The sequence below is a fragment of the Cydia strobilella genome, chromosome 11, assembly GCF_947568885.1.
Source record: "Cydia strobilella chromosome 11, ilCydStro3.1, whole genome shotgun sequence".
In the NCBI taxonomy this organism is placed as follows: Eukaryota; Metazoa; Arthropoda; class Insecta; order Lepidoptera; family Tortricidae; genus Cydia; species Cydia strobilella.
Window position 1 is genome coordinate 5,383,320 of NC_086051.1, and position 26,657 is coordinate 5,409,976.

The 26,657-nt window shown below is 33.7% G+C and overlaps 3 protein-coding genes across 4 annotated transcripts in view; 2 read left to right on the forward strand and 1 right to left on the reverse strand.

Annotated features, from left to right (window-relative positions):
• The window catches only part of LOC134745383 (adenosine 3'-phospho 5'-phosphosulfate transporter 2), a 423,869-nt gene that overhangs the window by 142,223 nt on the left and 254,989 nt on the right, over positions 1–26,657 (forward strand). The gene's annotated exons all lie outside the window — the stretch shown is intronic.
• LOC134745355 (tonsoku-like protein) overlaps positions 1–26,657 on the forward strand; it is a 431,809-nt gene that overhangs the window by 36,056 nt on the left and 369,096 nt on the right. The gene's annotated exons all lie outside the window — the stretch shown is intronic.
• The window catches only part of LOC134745351 (axotactin), a 156,066-nt gene that overhangs the window by 9,794 nt on the left and 119,615 nt on the right, over positions 1–26,657 (reverse strand). Inside the window, exons 2-12 of the mRNA XM_063679375.1 lie at positions 24,355–24,443; positions 23,074–23,205; positions 21,700–21,922; positions 21,263–21,399; positions 20,444–20,595; positions 20,281–20,344; positions 18,871–19,155; positions 17,937–18,043; positions 16,287–16,910; positions 15,333–15,513; positions 255–372 (exon numbers count right to left, since the gene is read on the reverse strand). Of these exons, the coding sequence (XP_063535445.1) occupies positions 255–372; positions 15,333–15,513; positions 16,287–16,910; positions 17,937–18,043; positions 18,871–19,155; positions 20,281–20,344; positions 20,444–20,595; positions 21,263–21,399; positions 21,700–21,922; positions 23,074–23,185 (2,003 nt within the window). The 5' untranslated portion in view covers positions 23,186–23,205; positions 24,355–24,443. The remainder of the gene's footprint in view (positions 1–254; positions 373–15,332; positions 15,514–16,286; positions 16,911–17,936; positions 18,044–18,870; positions 19,156–20,280; positions 20,345–20,443; positions 20,596–21,262; positions 21,400–21,699; positions 21,923–23,073; positions 23,206–24,354; positions 24,444–26,657) is intronic.

Here is a 26,657-nt window from a genome sequence, read left to right on the forward strand (position 1 = left end):
GCTACGGTAACCACCGCAACCGTATTCTTGTTAGCCACCAACGTTCTAATCTAAAAGAAGTGTTGATGATTGTTTTCGTTTTATGTTGCATTTTTCAAACATTTGATTTTGTCATTTGCGGGTTGAAAGTGATATGTTTCGGCCGCAGAGAGTTTTACTTTCCAGTCATATTTAATCAATTTCACAGGTTATTCTTACTCTACAAATAACATACTCGATGCAAAAAATAAAATGTGTGTGTAGTAACTGTGTACCTTGGTTCTATAAGGAGTCCATTGATTTTTACATTCCGCATGCATCCGATCAGGCCCAAGTTAGCTGACTTTAGACCGCTACCGATGACTATTTTGTCTTGAAGACTGAAGTCCAAACCTAAAAAAATAATAGCCTGTTCACAAACAACCGAAATTAAATCTTTACCATTTTTTCACACCACCTATTTGAAACAAAGCTTCTGTTTGCCTACTAGGACAGAATTAGCACTTTTTGTTCTAAAAATTTAGATATAATTCGGTTCGCGCCATTTTTGTCTAATTGAGAGTATGGTTGGAGAGCCGGCAGTAAAGTTTCGAACCAACGTGATACCGCGATGAGATGCACAATGGTTTCCCATAAAACTGATGCTAAGTCCGAATTTGATAGTCTGCCACGGCGGAACTAGCCGAAAGTACAAAAAAATAGCCACTTCCGGTGCGAAAAAGGGGGGGTCATTTAACCCATCTGATACTGCAATAAAAGCTATGGCATCAGTTAGAAATTTACTGGTAGATACAGAAAAGCGAAATCTGCCAGTATGATTCCTGCCGGAAGTGCTTGGCATACGCTCTCAAAGGTGACCATCAGGACCCCTAAATTAACCCATCTGATACCAGCATGAAACCAATTCCAGTCGGTAGATATGAACCTTCTCTTCAGGAATATATAAGTCTGCCAGGGCGCTTTCAGCCGAAACACCTTGACATACGAGATTATGTGGCGCAACATCCATGGTACCCGTATAACCCGTATTTTGGAATTGTACATATTACGGACATTTCAAATACTGCAGGCTTATTAATTTATTACTCTATGCTTATATTTGTATATTATTACGTTATTAATAACACATATTTATAATAAATTAAGTTAAAATAAATTAAATAATGTGATTAATATGATTAATAGTCATTGAATTAGCTATATGAATCGTTTGTCTTTGTCTGTCATTTTGACTTATGTATTTGTAAGAAAAGGATAAAACATAATTTAACTAATTCAGGCTCGTAAAGTTTTACGAATAAGGGGGTATTAGTATTCATAGCTAAATCAGGCTTGTAATGCGACATAAAATGATTTTTGGTGGTTTCTTTTACGCTTGAGGCGTTTTTTCACCTATTTGGTGTATCTAATCACTATCTTATGTAGAGGAGAGAGGGGCAAGACGAGTAAGACGGGGTAGCGGCTTTATATGGCGACACGACTGACCAACCATCAGAATCCCGTTAACGCATGACGATGCGTCGCCATCATAGCAATCAGTTCGCACAGTGACCGGCTAGACAAATGGTGTCGTTAATTATTTATTTGCAAAAAAACTGTTTTTGCCATATTCCTTGTTATTTTTAGGGTTCCGTACCCAACGGGTAAAAACGGGACCCTATAACTAAGACTCCGCTTTCTGTCTGTCTGTCTGTCTGTCTGTCTGTCCGTCTGTCACCAGGCTGTATCTCATCAACCGTGATAGCTAGACAGATGAAATTTTCACAGATGATGTATTTCTGTTGCCGTTATAACAAACTAAAACTAATTGTTTATAACACCTGTATTCATTACCTGTTATGCACAATTGATGAATAAATGATTCTAAAAACATAATAAAATAAATATTTAAGTGGGGTTCCCATACAACAAACGTGACTTTTTTGCCATTTTTTGCGTAATGGTATTATGGTACGGAACCTTACGTGCGCGAGTCCGACTCGCACTTGGCCGGTTTTTGTGTTTTATTTGGTTTGCGTTTGTTTCCTTATTATCGCCAGCACATATATACTGTTAATTTATTCCTATGGCCCAGCAATCACGCCAACAGCTAAGGACTTGTTTGGTTTCAAGTACGGTTTATTTTACAAAAAACTTTCGAATTTCATTAGGCACATGGGGCAAGATGGGGTACATCTTGACGGCCGTAGTTTTAGTGATAAACTGATGAAGAATTGCGGATTTGAATTTATTTATTTTTCAACATCAACATCAACATCAAACATTTATTCAGCAAATAGGCCACAGGGGCACTTTTACATGTCAATTTTTACAAACAATAAAATTAACCCAACAAACAATAAAATTAACAAGGGAAGATGGGGTACATGTTAGCTGTAAACACATTTTCTGTCTCTCAGACGACTTAAGAAATAAAAGTAAAACAGTTCGTGAGAAGTTATCAGACGATGGACCCAAAAGCCAAAAATTTTAGTTTTGTTTAGGCCCTAAATATAATATTTATATGAATCATTCTTATCTTGTCCCGTAGGGGTCCCCATCTTACCATACTTGGGGGGCAAGATGGAGAGAAGGCACTTTTGGCCATTATAATTTATTTTTAATTTAATTATCTAACTAGAGAGTTCCTAGTAAGTGTTGATTATGAAAGACTGATTACCAAAGATAAAAATAAAAATAACAAAAACTTAAAAAAATAGCATTTTCAGTTTTATTGGACTTGAAACATTAAGTATCCCGTCATGCCCACCTCTCCCCTACATTTCTTGACGTTGACGCAAAACTGACGTAGTTTAACATTCAGGGTGTTGTTTTATAACACTACAAATTGAGATAACTAAGGTCTGTTTTTTTATTCCGTAGACTAAAATGACGTTTCATATGTAAGACATGACATTTCTTAGTACCACATGAAATGTCATTTTAGTCTACTAATTACGGAATAAAAAACAGAATACAATCTATTGGAGTCTTAGTAATAGGGTCCCGTTTTTACCCTTTGGGTACGGAACCCTAAAAATGATTTAAAATGTTCATATTTGGATTATTGGTAAAAATCGTCCTTGACGTTGAAAATCCTGTCTTTTTACACCCGTTTACAATAAGTATGTAATAATAATAATTTTGTTCATTTTGGTAAATAAAGGATATTGTAATTTGAAATTATTGTATTATTTATATATAAGGTGCTGTACCTATCCCTTACCTACTCTATTACTACTTTAATAAAACTACCAGAAATGATTGAAAAAGATTAAATTAAAATATATAAATTTGGCCATGTGATCGTCTAATGTTAAAAATACGTTGTGAACCTTAGTACCCATCGTCTTTTATGTGCAGATTGATTAGATTTGGATTTCAAATACTATCCCTAAATATTCTATGAATTTGTAAATATTGCTACTATGTTTCTTTTATGACTATATTGTATGATAAATAAATAGTAAAATATATTTTTTTGAATTTATCTCCTACCGGGCCCTACCGTGACCAGTTACCGTGGACAGTAGTAAGTCCTTTTAGTTTGTAATTTAAACCTTATATTTTCCTTTTATATATATCCATTCGCTAACCTAGCTAGCTAAAGGAAAATAATTATATTAATGTAATGTAAAAATAGTACGTACAAACTTACTTTATCTACTGCCACGCCCGGATGAAGACGGGTCCCTAATCTAGATAATACCCATTTTATTTTATTTTTATTTTTAATAGGTATTCCTATGCACTATGTAATATTTATTTTACCAGCGTTTCGTAATCTAATTTCAGACGAGAAGAAACGCCAAGAAACTCATCTGAATATACTTTAAATGAATGAAATACTGAAACAATCGTCTATTAAATATGATTTATACCCTTATTTACCCAGTTATAGAAAAGCTCAATTGTCACTAGTGAACTGCTCTGCCTGTCACTAGCTCCCTATAACAAAATTATTTAGTATGTCCTCAAATAACTTTGTTCCCCTATCTCACCCAATATAAAAAATGTGAAAACCTTTATATCATATTTAATGTACGAGCCACAGAAATCCATCCATATGCTACTGAATCTAGATATTTATTTTGTATTTTGAACCAATTAACACTATAAAGTTTTTTAATACTGTACGCAATCGAACTATGTGTGAAAGAAAATAAATAAACTTAACACCCAAATAATGACTCTACCCTAACTCTACCCCAATTTCACCTATTCTAATAAGTAAAACTAGAAGCGAACCACTAGATTTACAGGGAGGAATGTGTAAGAGGGACCCTAATCTAAGCTGTAAACGTTCGGCCGACAAAACCGAGGTATGCAAACCCTAGTGTCTGTGTTCTTGCCTCCCCCCGTTTGTTTAAGCCGAAGCTAAGGGTACAAACGAGTAAGGCGCCCTATCCAGATATATAATGTGAATATATAAATATACATAACAAGACCACGCTTCTTCAATTACTAACAGATTTCAATGAGCCTGGATTACTCCAAATGGTCCACACGTGAGACCCTCACATCCCTCTGTCAGACCTTGAAGAGAACGTAAGAGGTATATTCGTCACCTGTGTTGGTAAAAAGGTTGACGCCAGGCCCCTCTCGCGACCTGGACCTAACACTCTACTGGATTCCCGGAAATGCCTGTTTAACAGCCGCAAGGTTAGGCGTTTCCGGTAGATCGACCATGCGATCTGACACAAATCTGGCTCTAAAACACAATAAAAATCACAAAAATAGGTAAGCACTGACACTAAAAATAACAATTGAACAGTTTGACAAAAAGTAGCATAATAACTACGTCATGTCAAGCTTTCAACCGTCAAAATAACCACCTTTGTTTTAACGTCTACGAATTAGCCAGAGATTGTGACAATCCGACGAACAAAAATTGAATAATCCCTTCCCCGCTTGGTTTAGGGGTATTTATAACCATACAACACATTAAGAAAACGCATTCCTCGACGTGCTTTTTTAATAACTCGAGCACCATACTTGAATAGTTTCTGCAAAGATATTATGTGACTCGTATAAGAGAAGCAAAGTTTAAGCAAAAAACGCTCATCGGAAACCAAGGAACAATCACTCTCAAACAGATGGTGCCACACCTCTGATACTTAACAATAGAGTATTATCCCTCCAATCGAGCTAGTTTCTCCTTTTAGAACGGTCAAATCGCCCCGCTAATATGGAATTCATATGAAACACCACATAATGACGTCACGGTCATCTCATCCTCCTTTTATAATTCTATCTGATTTATTAAATATAACTTGTATTTCATAACAACTGCTATCTATGTTTTTCCAATAAATATCCGATGCTTTATTCCATGCATTTCATTTATTTTAACTACAATAAAAATCCTATTTTAACACATATTAACGAAATAACATGGGTCAAAATCATATGATGATCCAATAATAATAATTTACATATATATATATATATATAAATCTTTTCGTTAATTTTATACATTTTCATTCTTAGTTTCTATGCTGAGTCGACAGATGGTAGAAAACGAATTATAATCATAATCAAATTGTTAATAATAAAAATTACAAATCATAGTTATTGTCTATATCTAATAGGCAAATATCAAACACTTTTAATACATACAAAATACTGTACGTAGCATTACGTATCTGATTTTATAAGACCACAAACCTAGAATTTACCATAACAACAACCCTCTTAACAAACTATTCTCTTTGGTGTCTGCAATCATTTTTTCTGGTTAACGGCCCACTTGGACACATGATTTGGTTAGAGTTTTTGTTTGTTGTTTGGGATTTGGCGTGAGAACACTTTTGCTTTTATTTACATATTGATTTACTGAATGCATACGTATTTACTTTCATGTATTCTATTATATGTAACATTGATACTTAGTAATCAAGATTTTAAGTTTATGAAAATATTATAGACTGATCAGCTGTGTCGATCATCATAGTATAAACCAAAGTCGCTTTCCGCTGTCTGTATGTCCGTCCCTATGTATGCCCAGATCCTCAAAACCACGCAACGGACCTTGATGCGATTTTCCCCAATAGATAGAGCGATTTAAGAGGAAGGTTCATATGTATAACTTGTAAAGATTTTGTTTAAATCAGTTGAACCACCCGTGCGACGACGGGGCGGGACGCTAGTTTTATAAATTAACTAGTTCAGCTAGTGCGTCTAGTTACAATCGCCCCCTCGAGAATTCGCAATGTATTGTCATATACATACATGTAGTATTCTCGGACCCTATTCCAATAAAACTGAAAACTATCTCCTAAATTTGTTGGTATTATCCCCTTTCCCCCCTCTATAAACGTAATCGTGTGGTGTATGATGTGTGTTTAAACCAATACTCATTGATTGCGATTGATTCGGTATAAAACTCAGATCATTGAATTCTATTAATGAATCATGATTATCTTTTCGTCACGATTTTCCTACCAGCACAGGGTATTGGGTTGTGAATCCAATAAACTCTAGTAGTTCGATTTTATGGTCGCATCCTAGTCTATGGATCTTTCTATCCGGCGACTTAACCACATTGTCCGGTTAATAGATGAACCAGCAAAACCTCCCTTCACAAAATAGGAAAAACATTTGGTATAAGTACTGGGATACTCATTACCCATTAATTAAAAATCAATCCGAATTCCAATACCAAAACATACCTCCCAATCAAAATTTCTTGGAGCATGTCACATACATGAACAAGATATTTGTCCAAACTTATTTCCATATTAACAATAAAGTATTAAAAAAAAACTAAAATACCATGATAATATCCTGATACTTGTATCAAAATATTACCTTTACAAACATAACATAGATATAAGCAAAAAGATACTATGCAATGTCTGCAAATAGATATTAAAAATATTTTTATTTATTCAATCGAAAAGTTTTCTGAATTTATAATTTCCTACAATAATATAAATACTTCACCATTATAACGTATGAAAATAAGTCTTACTTGTAGATATGTAATACTACTATTTATTTTTCTATTTAATAAATAAATTCATAAAACCATTTTTTACACAAAGCCGTATTTCAAATGTCATTAAAATTTTATAAAAAATATATTAATAATACTTTCTTTAGCATATAATAATATGATAATGCATGTTCATTGACATATCATTATCAGATTTGATATCAAAGATCTTATTCACGATGTGGTGTGTAATTAGTCATGGTCTTAGCTTCTTGTGTAGTGTATAGTCAACAAAAACTACCCTTTGAAATGGGTCGAATCGTCATACGATTTTAGCCTACTGATAAGAATTTGTTGACTATTTTGTGTATTATTCGCAACAAAATACCAACAAATCCAGGTTGACTGCAATCTAACAGTTGTCTAACCGTAAAAATCATTCTTACAAAAATACAAAAGTTTCACACTTTTCTTGCAACAATAACAAATATCCATCAACCTTTTAAAATTAAATTAATCATTAAACTTTCATTGCCTTTCATTTGCCAGTTCACACAATCCATACCAGGCCATTTCTACAGATAGCCAACGTTAACGATATGCAATCAAAATAAAATGAAACAAATGAAACTAATTTTTTTTTTAAAGACAAATCAATAATTCTAACATAACCCCAAGTTCCCTCCTATTAATTGTAAATCAATAACAAACGTAATTTTAATTTTGCAAACCTATTTATTATTAAGTTAAAAATTTCAGTTGAGATAACGTTATTACCGATTAAGTTAACGTTACGTTATTATATCTTACTATGGCAACACAATAACTCATTATTTTATCACGGCAACCCCGCAAGGATGCGTCGCAAAGTGACAGTAAAAGGGGGAAGATGATTCGCGCCTATCTGACCGTTGTCAGTTTGAATGAACAGTTTTAAATTTTACTCAGTGCTGTGTAGATCAGTTTAATGTTATTGTGAATTGTGACTAGTGAAATTTTGCTGCTGAATAAAAATCGGTAAGTTTGGATATATTTCTTACTTTTTACATCCTATCTAGTTTTTTATTTATACAACTTAAATCGTTAATTTTGTACATTAATGCCATTGTTTCTGCATTATGTATATCACGTGTATTATTTTATTACCATCTCACGTAAAATATGTATTATGTAAAATTAATTTTAAAGTATTACCTTCAAATATATTTTTAATTCTTCTTGATATGTATTTTAAAACAAATATTTAATTTCCATCGTTTTAATCCAAAGATATCATATTTTATGATACTATAACAAATATTATATTAAACTATTTATTTAATAGTTTAATAATCAAAAGTATCATTGTATTAATATTTTGTTAAACATATTTATAGACATGTTAATATCTTTACATACTAAAGACCACAAATAATTGCAAGTAACCGGCATTCGATCTATTCGATCACTCTTGCTAAATATTCAATATTCAACCAAAATCACTATGCATGGCATATTTACTAAATACTTGTGTTATTTTTAGTATCTAGATCAGTTAAATAACATTCTATCTCTATCTTTGTACTCAAAAACCCCACACATTTCGAACCCAGGTATAAAATCTCCGAGGCGCTGGACGTTTTTTTTTTTCAACTTCAACATGTGCAACCAGGCTTCGAAAATCTATTGTCTTTAACGGTCTTTTGTTTATACGACCAATGGCTCCGGTTCCAACTTATCAATTTTATGACTTGAACATGTTTTTATGGTAGTGAATAATGATAATTACTCAAACCCAAGTTAAAAATATTTTTGAATGGTTATTAATATACTATTGCAAATAATTTGATTGTTAGCAACATTGATGCTACTGTTAAAACTATGACTATGGCGTCCTCTGTGGCGCCCCCTGGCATAAACTATAAGTTACAAATTGGCACTTCGGTATATCCAACGTCAAACTCTTATTTGAAGTGCTAGCTTACCTTTTGATCTGCGACTTTCCAATAATTTGGGATAGAAATAATTTATTCTATGGAGACCAATTTTTAACTGAATTGGCTCGTAAAGAACTTTTGAAAGTAATCAAAAATGAAAAACCTCATTATAACATAAACATGGTAAACCAAAAAATTAGAAATTTCAAGGACCGTCTCCGTAGATTAACGGTATATATTTTCATGTTTATATATTTATTTATTTATATACTTGTTTTGACAAAACATTTTATCATAATGATCTCTTAACTATTATCATAAAAATATTTAATTCTAATACCAAAACATTTCTTATTACAGAAAAAACTAATCGACAACAGACAACATTTCCGGTATAAAATCCGAATAATCCAATCGTCTCCGCGATTCCCACACTACGCTACTATCACCGTTGAAGAAATTCAAGATCAAAATCAAGTAAGTATAATCAACATATTGATAACCTATTTTATTTATTCATTGTTTAGCTTTTTGTTAATTTTATTGTGTTTATTTATTTTTAGATTCCATCACAGTTAGAAAATTTACTATTCGACATCCCGGAGAAAGTGGTTGAAAACGAAGAACCTCCTTTTGACATCAACGTACGTTGTTTTTTTTTTTTATTACATATATTTTACTTTCTTATTCCATTATCAAAACTTATAATAATGCTTATTTAAAAAAAATTAGGCCCTAATCAATGAATCCGGATTGCTGAAGGACGAATGATCATACTTGATCCTACCCTTTATGTAAGTAGTACACTGTTCTTTCTACTATCATACATTTCTCTTTCTCTTTTATGCAATGTTTTTCTAGGAATGCCAATTTGGTAGAACACGATCAATTCTTTAAGTATATAATGCATTACGTAATGCTAATTTATACTTAACATTTAATGAATATCTATCTATGTTGTACTATCCTAGTGCCATTTTATTAACTCATTACGTATAAGTATAGGTATAATATATAAATTCAACTCATTGATCTATACCAATTTTTCTCGTCTAAAATCTTTGTGTACACTAACTTTACAGCTAACCTTTTTTTTCCGATCCCTTTTAAGTGGCTGAATGCGTCTCTCGATGTTCATCAGATAATTTTGGAACATTTATATGTATTTGTTTTACAGTTTGTAAATTTTTACTTAAAAATGATTTCAGACTCGTAAGGCGATCGGGCAAGCTGATTATATGTAATTAGACCTCCTAATTATGTGACAACAGTTTCTAAGTAAGTATGCTTTTCCTAACCTTATAATATTTCATTTTTATTTATAAATTAACTAAAATAATTTTAATGAACTATCAAACATCTTCATTATAACAAATTAATAAATTATATTGCAGTAATCAAACATTTACTCTATTTTCTTATTCAGATTAATTATTTTTAACCAAAAATGTTTTTAAACAAAAATGATATTTGAATATGTCTTATTAATATGCCCAAGTTTTTTTTTGTTCTGTATGACATATTGAAATCTACGACTGCCAAAATAAATACAAATCGATCTTTGTTCTTTGTCTAAATTGAATTCTTCCCGTTTTTCAGATGTTCCACCTAACTAGAGACCGAGTGTGGCTGAAAGCTGGCTCTTCATTTTATTAGAGGTAATTAAATTGCTTACTTGTTACTAACATACCATTCACTTTTTCTATCAGATTATAATATGATACCATTTAAATATACTTTTCAAAATGATTTACTGAATTCATAATAATTACTACTAGTCTCTTGTTGATTTAAAGATATTTTCTGTATATACTTTATTTTTATTTTTTTATTTTTTTATGTATATAAAAATATTTTTAATTTTTTTGTGAAAATCCACTACCCCTATTTGTGCCTTCGGGTAACATAAAGTAGTCCAACCCTTTATTTTACATGCTTAAAAGGTTATTATAATTAACACATATTTTTCACTTATTTAAAACACTTTTTTAACACAACTTTCAATGGTTTTCTGCACTGTGTTGATAGTAACAATACATATATGTATTCGCTCGCACATATACATATATGCACATATTTGTTTGTTGAAAACAAAACTATCGCCCCCTATCTTTTCGAACTTGAATAACGCATTGTATTTTTAGCTAATCTATACTAGCTTGTTTATACTAATGTATTTTTGTGTTTGTTACAGGTGATATTACGCTAAGCCACGCTACGTCGCTACACATCGGTACAGTGAAGTCACGAGGAGGAGAATTTAATATTGATGTTAAAATAATATATAGAAATAATGTATAATTTTTAGAAAAATCCAAATCAAATCAACTCACATTCCAGTTTTCTTACGGCAGCAAAAATGTAGCCAAAGAGGCTACTTTCTATAATAAACTATTTATGTATTTAATCCTGGTCATTCTGGTACCAAAAATGTACCTATCCCTTACCTACTCTATTACTACTTTAATAAAACTACCAGAAATGATTGAAAAAGATTAAATTAAAATATATAAATTTGGCCATGTGATCGTCTAATGTTAAAAATACGTTGTGAACCTTAGTACCCATCGTCTTTTATGTGCAGATTGATTAGATTTGGATTTCAAATACTATCCCTAAATATTCTATGAATTTGTAAATATTGCTACTATGTTTCTTTTATGACTATATTGTATGATAAATAAATAGTAAAATATATTTTTTTGAATTTATCTCCTACCGGGCCCTACCGTGACCAGTTACCGTGGACAGTAGTAAGTCCTTTTAGTTTGTAATTTAAACCTTATATTTTCCTTTTATATATATCCATTCGCTAACCTAGCTAGCTAAAGGAAAATAATTATATTAATGTAATGTAAAAATAGTACGTACAAACTTACTTTATCTACTGCCACGCCCGGATGAAGACGGGTCCCTAATCTAGATAATACCCATTTTATTTTATTTTTATTTTTAATAGGTATTCCTATGCACTATGTAATATTTATTTTACCAGCGTTTCGTAATCTAATTTCAGACGAGAAGAAACGCCAAGAAACTCATCTGAATATACTTTAAATGAATGAAATACTGAAACAATCGTCTATTAAATATGATTTATACCCTTATTTACCCAGTTATAGAAAAGCTCAATTGTCACTAGTGAACTGCTCTGCCTGTCACTAGCTCCCTATAACAAAATTATTTAGTATGTCCTCAAATAACTTTGTTCCCCTATCTCACCCAATATAAAAAATGTGAAAACCTTTATATCATATTTAATGTACGAGCCACAGAAATCCATCCATATGCTACTGAATCTAGATATTTATTTTGTATTTTGAACCAATTAACACTATAAAGTTTTTTAATACTGTACGCAATCGAACTATGTGTGAAAGAAAATAAATAAACTTAACACCCAAATAATGACTCTACCCTAACTCTACCCCAATTTCACCTATTCTAATAAGTAAAACTAGAAGCGAACCACTAGATTTACAGGGAGGAATGTGTAAGAGGGACCCTAATCTAAGCTGTAAACGTTCGGCCGACAAAACCGAGGTATGCAAACCCTAGTGTCTGTGTTCTTGCCTCCCCCCGTTTGTTTAAGCCGAAGCTAAGGGTACAAACGAGTAAGGCGCCCTATCCAGATATATAATGTGAATATATAAATATACATAACAAGACCACGCTTCTTCAATTACTAACAGATTTCAATGAGCCTGGATTACTCCAAATGGTCCACACGTGAGACCCTCACATCCCTCTGTCAGACCTTGAAGAGAACGTAAGAGGTATATTCGTCACCTGTGTTGGTAAAAAGGTTGACGCCAGGCCCCTCTCGCGACCTGGACCTAACACTCTACTGGATTCCCGGAAATGCCTGTTTAACAGCCGCAAGGTTAGGCGTTTCCGGTAGATCGACCATGCGATCTGACACAAATCTGGCTCTAAAACACAATAAAAATCACAAAAATAGGTAAGCACTGACACTAAAAATAACAATTGAACAGTTTGACAAAAAGTAGCATAATAACTACGTCATGTCAAGCTTTCAACCGTCAAAATAACCACCTTTGTTTTAACGTCTACGAATTAGCCAGAGATTGTGACAATCCGACGAACAAAAATTGAATAATCCCTTCCCCGCTTGGTTTAGGGGTATTTATAACCATACAACACATTAAGAAAACGCATTCCTCGACGTGCTTTTTTAATAACTCGAGCACCATACTTGAATAGTTTCTGCAAAGATATTATGTGACTCGTATAAGAGAAGCAAAGTTTAAGCAAAAAACGCTCATCGGAAACCAAGGAACAATCACTCTCAAACAGATGGTGCCACACCTCTGATACTTAACAATAGAGTATTATCCCTCCAATCGAGCTAGTTTCTCCTTTTAGAACGGTCAAATCGCCCCGCTAATATGGAATTCATATGAAACACCACATAATGACGTCACGGTCATCTCATCCTCCTTTTATAATTCTATCTGATTTATTAAATATAACTTGTATTTCATAACAACTGCTATCTATGTTTTTCCAATAAATATCCGATGCTTTATTCCATGCATTTCATTTATTTTAACTACAATAAAAATCCTATTTTAACACATATTAACGAAATAACATGGGTCAAAATCATATGATGATCCAATAATAATAATTTACATATATATATATATATATAAATCTTTTCGTTAATTTTATACATTTTCATTCTTAGTTTCTATGCTGAGTCGACAGATGGTAGAAAACGAATTATAATCATAATCAAATTGTTAATAATAAAAATTACAAATCATAGTTATTGTCTATATCTAATAGGCAAATATCAAACACTTTTAATACATACAAAATACTGTACGTAGCATTACGTATCTGATTTTATAAGACCACAAACCTAGAATTTACCATAACAACAACCCTCTTAACAAACTATTCTCTTTGGTGTCTGCAATCATTTTTTCTGGTTAACGGCCCACTTGGACACATGATTTGGTTAGAGTTTTTGTTTGTTGTTTGGGATTTGGCGTGAGAACACTTTTGCTTTTATTTACATATTGATTTACTGAATGCATACGTATTTACTTTCATGTATTCTATTATATGTAACATTGATACTTAGTAATCAAGATTTTAAGTTTATGAAAATATTATAGACTGATCAGCTGTGTCGATCATCATAGTATAAACCAAAGTCGCTTTCCGCTGTCTGTATGTCCGTCCCTATGTATGCCCAGATCCTCAAAACCACGCAACGGACCTTGATGCGATTTTCCCCAATAGATAGAGCGATTTAAGAGGAAGGTTCATATGTATAACTTGTAAAGATTTTGTTTAAATCAGTTGAACCACCCGTGCGACGACGGGGCGGGACGCTAGTTTTATAAATTAACTAGTTCAGCTAGTGCGTCTAGTTACAGTGCTAACAAATTAGCTACAGAAATTTTACGAGATGGTTGGTACTTTACACTAGAACAATTAACTTTTAATAGAAATTAAGAAAGTTTCTCATAATTTTTATTTTATTTACCGAACAAAATAAATAAACTATAATTCTATCTAAAAAATAATCATCATGTATTTAACTGCTTGTTTGTCTTAAATGTCATTGTCAACGTGTCATTTGATTTATCAGCGTGAAGTGGCCAGTTAAGTTTTATATTTAAAAGAGGCTTTAGAATCTGTTCAATGAGGTCTCATTTAATTATCTCATTAACAGAGTTTTTTTACAAAGCAAATTTGTTTTCCAATTTTCTCAAAATAACATCATAAAACCTATGTTTTATACTTACATATACTTCAGGAGCCGAGTACTATCAACTGTAAAGATATCGGTAGCTAATTTGTTAGCACCTTTATAAGGCAAACAAAGAAGTACAAAGCCGTAAGCAGGTATTAAATTAATGCCCAAATTATATTGTGTATATTAATAAATTTGAAATATATGTTATTAATGGCATAAAAATATACAAATATAGGTAATAAATCATAAGCCTGCAATAATTAAAATGTCTGTAATCTGTACAATTCCAAAATACGGGTTCCACGGATGTTGCTCACATAATCTCGTATGTCAAGGTGTTTCGGCTGAAAGCGCCCTGGCAGACTTATATATTCCTGAAGAGAAGGTTCATATCTACCGACTGGAATTGGTTTCGTGCTGGTATCAGATGGGTTAATTTAGGGGTCCCGATGGTCACCTTTGAGAGCGTATGCCAAGCACTTCCGGCAGGAAACATACTGGCAGATTTCGCTTTTCTGTATCTACCAGTAAATTTCAAACTGATGCCATAGTTTTTATTGCAGTATCAGATGGGTTAAATGACCCCCCCTTTTTCGCACCGGAAGTGGCTATTTTTTTTGTACTTTCGGCTAGTTCCGCCGTGGCAGACTATCAAATTCGGACTTGGCATCAGTTTTATGGGAAACCATTGTGCATCTCATCGCGGTATCACGTTGGTTCGAAACTTTACTGCCGGCTCTTCTACCAGTATTACCCTTTATAAATTATGTAGATGAAAAATACTTACCAAACATTTGTGCTGGTTTATTATTATGGTCCACAGTCAGCTTGAATCTTCCTTTAGTATATTCTAATTCGACAGTGTGCCAATCATTGCTAGCATTAAATTTTACAGACTTCAATACAGTCACATTTTTTCCTACGTCTGACACTAGCTCAAATCTTATTTCTTCTTTTACCATTCTCACCTAAAAATGTATGAATAATATTATGTTGTGAAACTAAGGGCCACTTGAACCACCCAGGGTTATAGTCGGGATTAACCGGTTAAACCCGGCCAGTACAATTTAACCCTGTGTTAACGGTTAACTCCGAGTTAGGGGCTAACCCTGGGTGGTGCTAGTGGCCCTTATGTGTATATATAGATCGTGTCATTCAGGATGACGCGCAAATTTGTTAAATCTAACCTTTAATAGCATGACAATACGAGCCAGAGCACGCGTCTTCGTGAATGAAACTATCTATAACTTTAAACTCCTGGTTAAAAATATTAGCAAAAAATACTTTAATTTATTAGAAACTTCCGTAGGAGTCTTTATATATGTGACGTTTTCAACCAAAAGGTACCACATTGTCGCTTGTCGATAAGGTTGATTTCTAATTTAAGCTATATGGAAATAGCGCCTTACTGATAAGCGACAATAAGTACCCTTTTGGTTGAAAATGGCACATATAATTTCATTGCGCATAACGCTGTTGATTAGAGGTTTAAGAATGTCATTAATAAAACGGGCCTTCCTAAAATAATTTTGGCCACGGCTACTCAAAACCAGAGGATTTCAAAGCAACTAGTTCAGTCTTTTATTACAGTGCAACTTGAGGATAATTACCCAAAATATTCTCTGACGTAAAGAAGGACAGAAGGACACTTAATAATGTTAAGTACTGCATTAAAAGATAAGACATGTAATAACCTGTAGACCCGTATAACCTGTAGATTGAATTATTAATTTTATCTCACCTCCCAATAGCCTTGACCAGAAGCAGTCGTAGTTTCGCTATAGGCCAAAACTGCCATGTTCTTGCTCGTTTTGAACTCAAATATTAAATGAAAGCTATGCGTGTTATTATGCACAGGCCACCAAATATGTGACGTTGCAAACGGATAAGTAATTGGTATCACTTCTATATCGATTTCTTCAAACTCGGAATCAAGAGTTCCAATGTAATGAACCTTAGGATTGTTCTGTTTTAGCACGTAAAGTATCGACACGTCGTTGTAGTATACATATTTGAGATTACCAGCGAAGTTGTTGAATGATTTCAATCCTTTCATCTTGTGTAAATCAGGTCCACCGCCTAAATAAATTTCAGGATCAATATAAACAAACTTGGCTTCTCCAGGAGTCTCATAAGTTTCTATCACGCCATCCAAGTAAACAACGAGTATCTTTTCATGAAGAGTAACGGTCAAGTTATGCCATTGGTTGTCGTTAACATTGTGGCCAATGTAGTCATCTATGGGACCGTCCCCAAGGTCTATTTGGAATGCAACTTTCCTTTGATGGACTGAGAGAGCTATGTAATGGTGCTTGTCGTCGATTTGGCCGCTGGCGTAGAAAAGTGCTGAGTCGTCGAAACGTGTCTGGAAATTTAATAAAAGGTTCATGGAAATGATTTCTTCAACACGAATACACGAAGTTGAGCGAATACGGTCAAGTGGACAGCCGTGGCCGCGTTCTTGAGGACTCCAAGAAAAGCGGCAAAAATCAAGACATCAAATCATGTAACAAGATACGTTATCTCATAATTAACCCAAATGAATGTCATCATGTAACTGAATATCGTTCGACGATCGCCCGATTATGTCCAATTGGATTGTCTGTAATTACAGACCTCGAGCAATTGTCGGCTCATTACGTGACTTATTCAGCTTATTCTGGCCAAGCTCAATCAACGTGATGATGACATCCGATTTAAAATATTTAATGTTAAAATGTGCTTAAAAATTATGCCTACTTTTCTACAATTTTTAACAACCTTAGTGTTCTTTTATACTCGACATAGTGACAGCTAGCTGTGACATGGTTATTATAAGGAGATTTTTATCACTTTACACTGTAGACACATCATGACGATTCTTTATTTTTAAACAAAAAGAAAATCATACTGCCGCACGCACGCAACACTCATAAAAAAAATAGTTTTACAATAGATTGTAAAACTATTTTTTTTATCGTGTTGTGGTTTTTCATAGATTCTAATGTGCAAAAGAGCAACGGCGCCTTTGGCAAATGATGCCGCAGCCATTCGATAGCGCTATTCGATATTGTTTTTTGATAGTTATAAATTTCGAAATAATTTGTAACATGTTGGCCAGTGAATTTTTCGAAAAAAAAAAACTATTGTCATGAAATAGTCAGGTCAGGAGACCTAGCTAAGATGCCAATCGTTTGCGCCGTAGCGAACGACTCTCTGTCGCACTAATATGGAAGAGTGATAAAGAGATTAGAGAGACAATACCGCTAAGTCGCCAACGATTGGCTTCTTGGCTAGGTCCCCCTATATTCATATTTCATGACAATAGTTTTTTTTTCGAAAATTGCACTGGCCAACATGTTAGGAGTCGTTATTAAAATTAAGTAAGTACTTGGTTATACATATCACTTACTTTAAAATGCAAGCTGACCCTCGTATTGGTCGAATGCACCCGGTCCTTCCAATCATACACTCTGTATGACACGTAACTCGATCCCCGAAGTGTCAGCACGGTGGCAGCTGCAATGTCATCGTTGACGTAATATCACGTCACTGGTTACAGTGTTTCTTATCAGTAGATGGAGTATAACTGTCATGCATATGCAGATAAAACAAGATTTGTCTCATCGGTTTCCGAAAATTAAGAACACTGGACTGGAACCTTATTTCTAGCTGAGACTTTTATCGGTTCGGGCTATATCAAAATTGTGGGCATTAGTGAAACAAATTCTCTAATGTTCTTTATTTTCCAGAACAGAAAAGACAAGTAGGTGGATGTTTAGTGAGCGTGAATTGTCACTTTATTATGTTTCATTATGTGAGATCTAGCATGTAGTAATCTATGACGTAATACATTTCCAAAAGATTTCCAATTATAAGGTGAAAGTGGACAATTATCGGTTTTTGGATGTATAATAAATAGTTTACGATGTACAGGTAATCCGGAAACTGGTGTTACGTGGAGCTATCACTATCACCAAATTTGAACAATTTCGATAAACCGGTTGACTTGTTTTTGATGCACCATCGTGCACACTTGACTGATCACTCATATACCTTATTGCTAGTTAATATTTTAAATAATAAGTTTCGTTTTTGGTTCCGAAAAGTCGAAAATTGCTGATTTTAGATATATGCATCCTCCGCAGGCTTCGGTTTCGATTAGTTTAAGTTTTTCCTGGATTTGCCGCACGTTTGAAGATGTTTTCAAGTTTGGCTATTTCGGACTCATTTAATATGAGATGTTTAATGTTTCAGTTTAGATATAAACTAAATATGACTTTGAAATAGCTATTTACCTAAACACTCCGGGTATATTTGGTTGAGCGTAAATTTTTCTTACTCACTGTAAAAATCGCACAAATCCTCTTCATATCTAGTTCCAAAGCAGTCACACCTATACCCATTATACTCATTAATACACCTCGACCCTTGGAAGCATAGGTTCTCTAAGGTCCTGCATTTGTCTATACAACCTTCTTTGACGTTTTCGTGTTTAGTTGCGATTAGTGGTACAATGGGAAGGAGGTCTGAGGCCGCCTTGCCGGAGCTTAGGACCATGTCGCTGATGCAACCCACGAAGGATTCTATGATGTATTTGACGCCGTGCAGCTTTTCTTCTGAGCTTAAACCTGGAAATACAGACAACCAAGAAGGTATTGATATTTTTATCTTCCATAATATCTATAATGGCAAATTCTTTCCTTTATTTTGTTTTAGTTAAATGGACATTGTATTTCATGAATTTTTATAATGTTATGCTTCTACTGTATGTATTCAAACACAATTAGCCTCATGCATGAAGTTTATATTTGAACGAAATTTGTTTTATTCGGATGTTTGTTACCGTTATATCATGTTACAAATGCATTTCCGTTTTTAAATTACCATTTAATTACTTAAAATTATAAATAAAAAGTACAAAAATTTGCCCGCGAAAAGCTAGTGAGCGAAACGCTCGAAACGCCACGTGACGTCACGCGTTCGACAGATTAGTGTCATTAGTAGCAAACGTCAGTTGGGCCGCCCAACGTGTGACGTCATCACGCTCTGTCGAATTCGCGCCAAAAATTATGAGCGTTTCAACCGCTCAAAAATTTTCAACATTTTAAATATTTTTTAATAAAATAATGTTAAGGTTTACAAAAGTATTTTTATCATTTCCGGTGTTCCAACGATATAAATTATGAATCCAAAAATAAATATAAATTCATGCATGGAGCTAATTGACATTGTTTATGAATAGATCTCTTGAATCTATATGGACTGATGTGCCGTTGGAAAGTTTCCAAGCTTGCGAAATTTAATTAAAGGAAAATTTCGTAATCTATTTTTCCATTCCCAAAATAGAACTTTCGTTTAAAAAATTCAGAAATTTCTGAAAACATTTCTAACTTTATGGAAAATTTTCGCAACTTGCACATCTGGAGCTACTTAATCAGTAGTTATAAAATGTAAAAGTGACGTTATATAGGTACCTACCTACTTAATATAAAAGAAATCGGATTATTGTGTTTGTGTTGGCGCATATATCGTTAAAAAGACACTTTTATATGTCAATTATTATCTCAGTCAATCGATCAGTTCTTGAAATCGCGATATAATCGCTTCAAATCGATTAATTTATTCAATGTCTCAGAACAATCTATTAATACTGCATCAAGGCAACAAAACTCCTGGCTTGTTTATCCAAATTGATAGTTTATTAAAATAAAGTACTTATCGGTATCATAGTATTTTTGTTTTTGAATTCTTACCTCCGATGAGTATAACAGATGTTAAGTTATCAGTAATTCCATAATTTGTGTCAAAGCTTAAACCCTGAAAAATTAAAAGAGTTCTTAACATGTCATATTCCAGGAATTTTTAATCGACGCATTAATCATGTACACTTAAATAGTAATAGTGGTCCAGTTTTACCTTGAGGTACACCTCTTCCTTCATCTGGTCCACTTTGGCTATAAGTCTTGCGCCGTGCACGTCGATTGTAACTTGTACACTGTGCCACTGGTCCCTGTTCAGGGCGCGGCCGACCGTCACGGATGTCAGGTGTTTACCAAATACGTGGACCACTGGAAGATTTTAGAATGCCATACAATGGTTCTTAGAAAGGTGAGGTCACCCAACGAAATGTGCACTCAATACAATATGGCACAGCATACAATACTTCGATATAATAATACCTATAACAGGGGTCAGGTTAGCAAACGATTAATATTAAAATCTATAATATAGTCGGAGTATAAATCACAGATTTAACCTTTTCGACGTCGTGTCAAACACAAAAGCTGTCACTCGGACGCCACGTCACCTAAGTGTCAAAACTTAAATTGAACTTTATGCACAGGCACGAAGGTCTATGTTGCTCTGTGGTCTGTGACGGATTAATCGGTCTTTGGCGTTAAACTTGCGGTGCCGATATTTGCGTCATTGGCGTCCAGAAGGTTAAATAGTAATTATAATAAATTAAATATTTTTTATTGGGTGGATAGTTAACCATAATTTACGACCCATTTATAAGTTGAAAATGTTCGTTCACAGTCTACGAACTTCATTTAATTGTTGACATTGATATAAGGAAGTCTCTGTTGTTTGGAACAGGGTTATGTTTTCAAAATGACAGGCGTTTTCCAAGCCTTGGTGGAGACATGAAAATACGCATGCGGCTTGGTTTGCTGACCCTTGAACTCTCGCCCAACCCAGCTAACATTTTTTTGTTAGGACAATTGTAAACAATACCTTTAAGTTCTCCTTTCTCCACAATAACATATAACGCGTATGGCTGCATTTTGAACACAGGATTCTTGACATTGTGGTAAACTAACAGACCATGAGGTAGCCTCGTGCGAAACTTGAATGATATTTCTCTACATAATCTGAAATGTCGAAAGTTTTTTTCTGAAACTTTGAATTTCATTACCAGCTTTTATCACCAATACTTTATACAATAGTCATCAAAGCGACTCTAATAAACCCAAACTCAATGAGGTTGAGCCTAGGTCCAAATTAAATGGCCACCTTAATATTGCATTGTCGTTTGTCTGCCATAAATATCATTGGAGTCAATTGAACTTCAGGAAGTCAAAAAGGAAGTGAAGTAAGGAAGGAGCAGGGATTGGCAGAATGGGCGATATGTATCTTTATCATTATTACTGTGTATGTCATATATTTCTTACCTTAACTGAAACCTCTGTATAATATCACCATCCAGTTGTATAAAAGTGTTGTTCTCCGCAAACATAAAGGTCCTATGGTGCCCAGACTCCGCGAAAGTCAGGAATCGGTCGCGGTCGCTCGGCGGTATGGGCGGTATGACAGTCGCGTATGTGGAGGTCGATATGTTGTACGTAGAAGCACTGGAGGCTGATGGAGTTAATGCTAACGTTGTTGGTGGTAGAACTGTTGATTGGATAAAATGTGTGAAAAAATGAAAAAATGAAAAATTGTTTATTTTGGTTAAAACATTTCACAATTTACAATTTAGTTATGCTTGGAATCTCCTTGTAAGTATTGTAAATACTTGTGGCAGAAGACCCCGCTACTACTATTAAGGGTTTATAAATAGTAACCGAACATATCATTTGAAGTAATATTTAGGTGAAGATATTATATAATTAGTATGAACTTTAGCTAAAGTAAAGTTTAACATATAATTTATTACAATTAAGTAAAATTAAAATTATTATTTAAAATTAAATTTAAAAACAAAATTATGATATAATGTTGAGAAATTAGTGCACTCAAAACAATTGAATTTACAAAATTGAGATAAAACCTGTGTGTGTGTGTGTGTGTGTGTGTGTGTGTGTGTGTGTGTGTGTGTGTGTGTGAATGTGTGTGCATATGTGTGAATGTGTTTATATAATAACCGTAGTGATTTAAATATTTTGAAATATGTCTAACGATAGTTTAATTTTCATTGATATGAATATGTTTGAAAAAGTTGTTTTTTTATTTTTATTTTATTATTGTTGCAATATTTAAGATACGTGATATATTAGGTTTTCAGTTTCCTTGTAACTTAGGTTAATTAACCATTCTAAAAGTGTTTTCTTAAAATTATACGATTGCAGTGAATAAATCGAGATAATATTATTTATATTATTATACAAGTAGGCAGAATGGTAAACAAATTGCCTTTTGGCGAAAAGAGACTTTGTGTTAGAGAGAACAACTACTTTATCTTTTCTTCTTTGTGTTGACGTAGGTGGTTGATGTGTTTTGTTTGAAATTTAATTACTGTGTTCCTATTTAATGTAAAATACTAACTATAATTTTATATAGGTAACAGAACGTGTATATATTTAGTTACTTGTTAACGTAATCTAAGGGTTCGCCTAAAGGATGATGGTCCGGTTCTAAGCCGAGGTGTCTGACACTTCGTTTCTTATGATGAATGATCGGTGATCACGTTCTATTAAAGAATACCTACGAAGTGTCGGACGCGTCATACTTTTAGGTGTAGTTTAGATAGAAATCCCATGTTTTCGTCTTCCATGCTTCTCTATTATAGGAGATTTACATAAATTTAGCAGATAGAGCAACCTTACCTTTCTCATCAGGAGTGAGGTCTACGGGCAAGCTGCTCTCAACATCAGCTGTCCCACATAAAATGTGAAGTAGCCAGCTTACTAGGATGCCTCTTCTTTGCCACAGACCCATTCTGTGTTAAGGTCATTTATCTGGGGATGAACACGCGAATTTAAATACTACAATTCGTTATCCAGCATTCTTGGACCCAGTTCTTGTTTGAAACTACCAATTTTAATATCACTTAATTATTATTATTTTCTATTAAATTTTTGTTATAATTTAATTAAATATATTAATAACGGGTCACTCACGTATTTTAAGTTTAAAGCGTTTTTCGACTTAAAATACGTGAGTGACCCGTTATTAATATATTTAATATGTCTGTGTCTCACGGAAGTTTTGTTGTTATAATTTAATTATTTCAACTTTTGTGTGTCCAATTTCGTATGAATTTTATCATGTAAATATGTAAGTGTGATATGAGCGAAAGCTTTCCTTTCTTTAACTGTTTCAGACGTGTAATGTTTTGTGTGCATTTACGAAATAAATGATTATGATTATTTTAATTTATTTTTATTTTTTATTATAAAAAACCTAACCTAGGGTGCCGCCAGCAAGGGGGCAGAGGGCCCAAGCTACCGGTGGCTAGGGCCGCAGAGAGAGGAACCGACGTAAGTATACGCGCCGTGTCCAGTTCCCTACTGATATGAATCAAAATATTAAGTACTTACGAGTAAATCATATTGGCGGCTATGTTATCGTCACACGATTTGCGATATCCCGAGTGAAATAGCCACTGCCGCATGACACAACAAAGAATAGCGGTAGTCCTACTTACCACCAACGGTCACTCGGAACATCTGTTGAAATTTCCTTAAAAAATCTACTTCCTTTCTTCACACTCAAAACAATCATTAAACCATTATAATCTTTAAACCCTTACTCTTAGAGTTTAAAATCGAACCCTTTAAATTCGCATAGGGTACCGGGCGGAAATGTCAGTCGTGTGGGCAACGGAAAGTGGCCAATGTAAAGAGGTCCGCCTAGCCTCTGTCTTTTCTTAATAAGACGGAGGTCAAAGCGGGCCTTGCACAAATGTCATGGGCCAAGGATCCTTGGTTCTGCTTAGGAGTTAAATTGGCTTGAATAACTGTAGCCCTCCAATGTCGGTTGACACATCGGTTTTGGACGTGTCTGGATTTGACATTTTTGCCATATTTTATTATGATAACAGTATCGCGGGACAAAAATATATCTATCACTTATTGATCGCTAGTAAAAAATAAGCGTATACTTACAAATATGAATATAATGTGTAATCCTTTTATAAAAACCAGCATTTAATTTTGTATATCACCAAACGCAAGCTACAATCATGTTTTGATGACTTTATATAATATTAGTTAGACTAAAATATATTTGAGGAATGATTTAAATGTGAAACACTAATAACGGCACCGCTAGTAGAAACAAAACAAAACACAAACTTTTTAAATATTCAAACATAGAACGCGCCGTTTTCTATATATATTTTTTAAATCTCGTTCGGGATGGCACTGGCCGCGTCCCCGCCGCAGTACTGAGGCGGTTAACTGAGTAATCACACCGGCAATTTGTTCATGGGTCACAGTTGCTCCCAGACTAAGGACATACGAGGTTAGAAAGAGTTTCATTAAATCTATTGTGGGCATTATCGTATTATGGGAACGCGCCTTCGATTTGTCTAAATTAGAGTTGACTGTACAGTAATGATACTGAAGTCACGTGCGCTATATTGCTTGCACTTGCTTGGTTGGTATCTAACTTTACTATGGTAGGCAATAAAATTTAGAGATTTGAGCAACTTATCGACGAATTTAGTTAGACAGTTTCGTCAAATATCCTAATTATCTATATTATGACGGACTGATTAACGTCATACAAGTACCTATGATAATGTTGATTAGGTACCCTATTACCTATATACTTAATGGCATTCATAAAACAAAAATTGTAAAAGCATTGAAATTAACATGAGATCAATTTCACATTTAAAAAACGTATTTTCATATAAACAAAAACCTGGTAACGAAAAACACTGCATCTTTTTCTAAGTGTACATAATTCAATGTATGTAGAACATGCCTTATATAGTTTCTCAAAGGACTGTCTCATTTCAAACATAGACAGAGAAAATCATACTATCTTTGTCTTACACTAGTATACTAGCGCCCAAAAGAAAGGGATGAGTATAATTTTCCTGGTTGTTACTGACTGACAAATTGGTTTGACTAACTATATCTAGGGTGACCAGATCTGATTCGCGGTTTTACGGGACATTGAAAATACGGGATTCGAGGTTAAAATACGGGACAGGCCGTTTTTGTGTTAAGAATCAACATTTTTTTTTATATTACTAAAATTTGGCATAATCAATTAAATACGAGTAACCAGTACAATTGTTACATTTCTTAATGAAAGACTTTATAAAACACAATATTTAATATTATAAAAGTATAAAACACAACAATTTATATATTTTAATAACAAAACTTCCGTGAGACATAGACATATTAAATATATTTATCTAAAATGTGAAATAATCAACTAAATAACCTATACCTACACACAAACTTTGATTTTATTTATTACGAATTAAAGGCCAATTAGAGCGTTGTTTTCCGTTTCATGGAATATGAGTTGGCGGCAGTGACTCTTTTTTGTTGCTATTTTAGTCATGATTAGTATGTGTTTGTATGTACATATCCTAACATAACACGCATGTCATAATGTCAAAGGGTAACATAATTAACTAATTAGCTAAATTAGTCGCTCAATCGCAGCAAGGACAATGCAGTATTGCATCGTATATGGATGCAAGTGCAACTACAGTCCAGCAAATCGTGTCCCTTTAAAGGCTAATTAAATGTAGGTGTGGAAGGTTACCCATTGAAACTTTGAATTTCATTGTCATAAATGGTTCTCCAGACTACATCAACCTAATTATGATCACATTGATGTTCACGGCTAAGGTTTATTCGCACCGAACCGTTACTCACAGTTAAAATTTTCGCTAATAGTAGATTGTTAAACAAGTTTCTGAGGAGATATGAAATTATACCATCAATTTTAAACCAAATTTTAATTGCTAATGGTAAAAAAAATACTTGGAAAGTAAAATTATCCTACAGGTATTACTTTCAACTCGCTTCATAGATAAACAATGAGCAACTTTTTCAGAGCAATGCATACATGAGCATGAGAAATGAAAATTGTATGGGAAGTTTCATAGTTCTTTGCTGGGTGACCATGAATTGATCAGTCCGTCAATTGTGTTTGCTGCAACTTTGTGTTTGCTGCAACTGGTCAATGGTGAATAGGGCAGAGCTAAGTCGTAATTTTTTACAATTGATGGAGAAAGAAAGACATTACAAAAACGACTGTTAAAATAGTCGATCAAAAATGATGTAGTCCAGTTCATTCTATCAGTTCATTTCGCCATCCATTCGTGTCGTTACTGAAATAAAAAAACATTGCAATTTCAATCGAGACGAGGGTTTACAACTAGGTACATCAAAAACATTGCAGTTCGAAAAACTCGCGCGGCTAGAAGATGTTGATG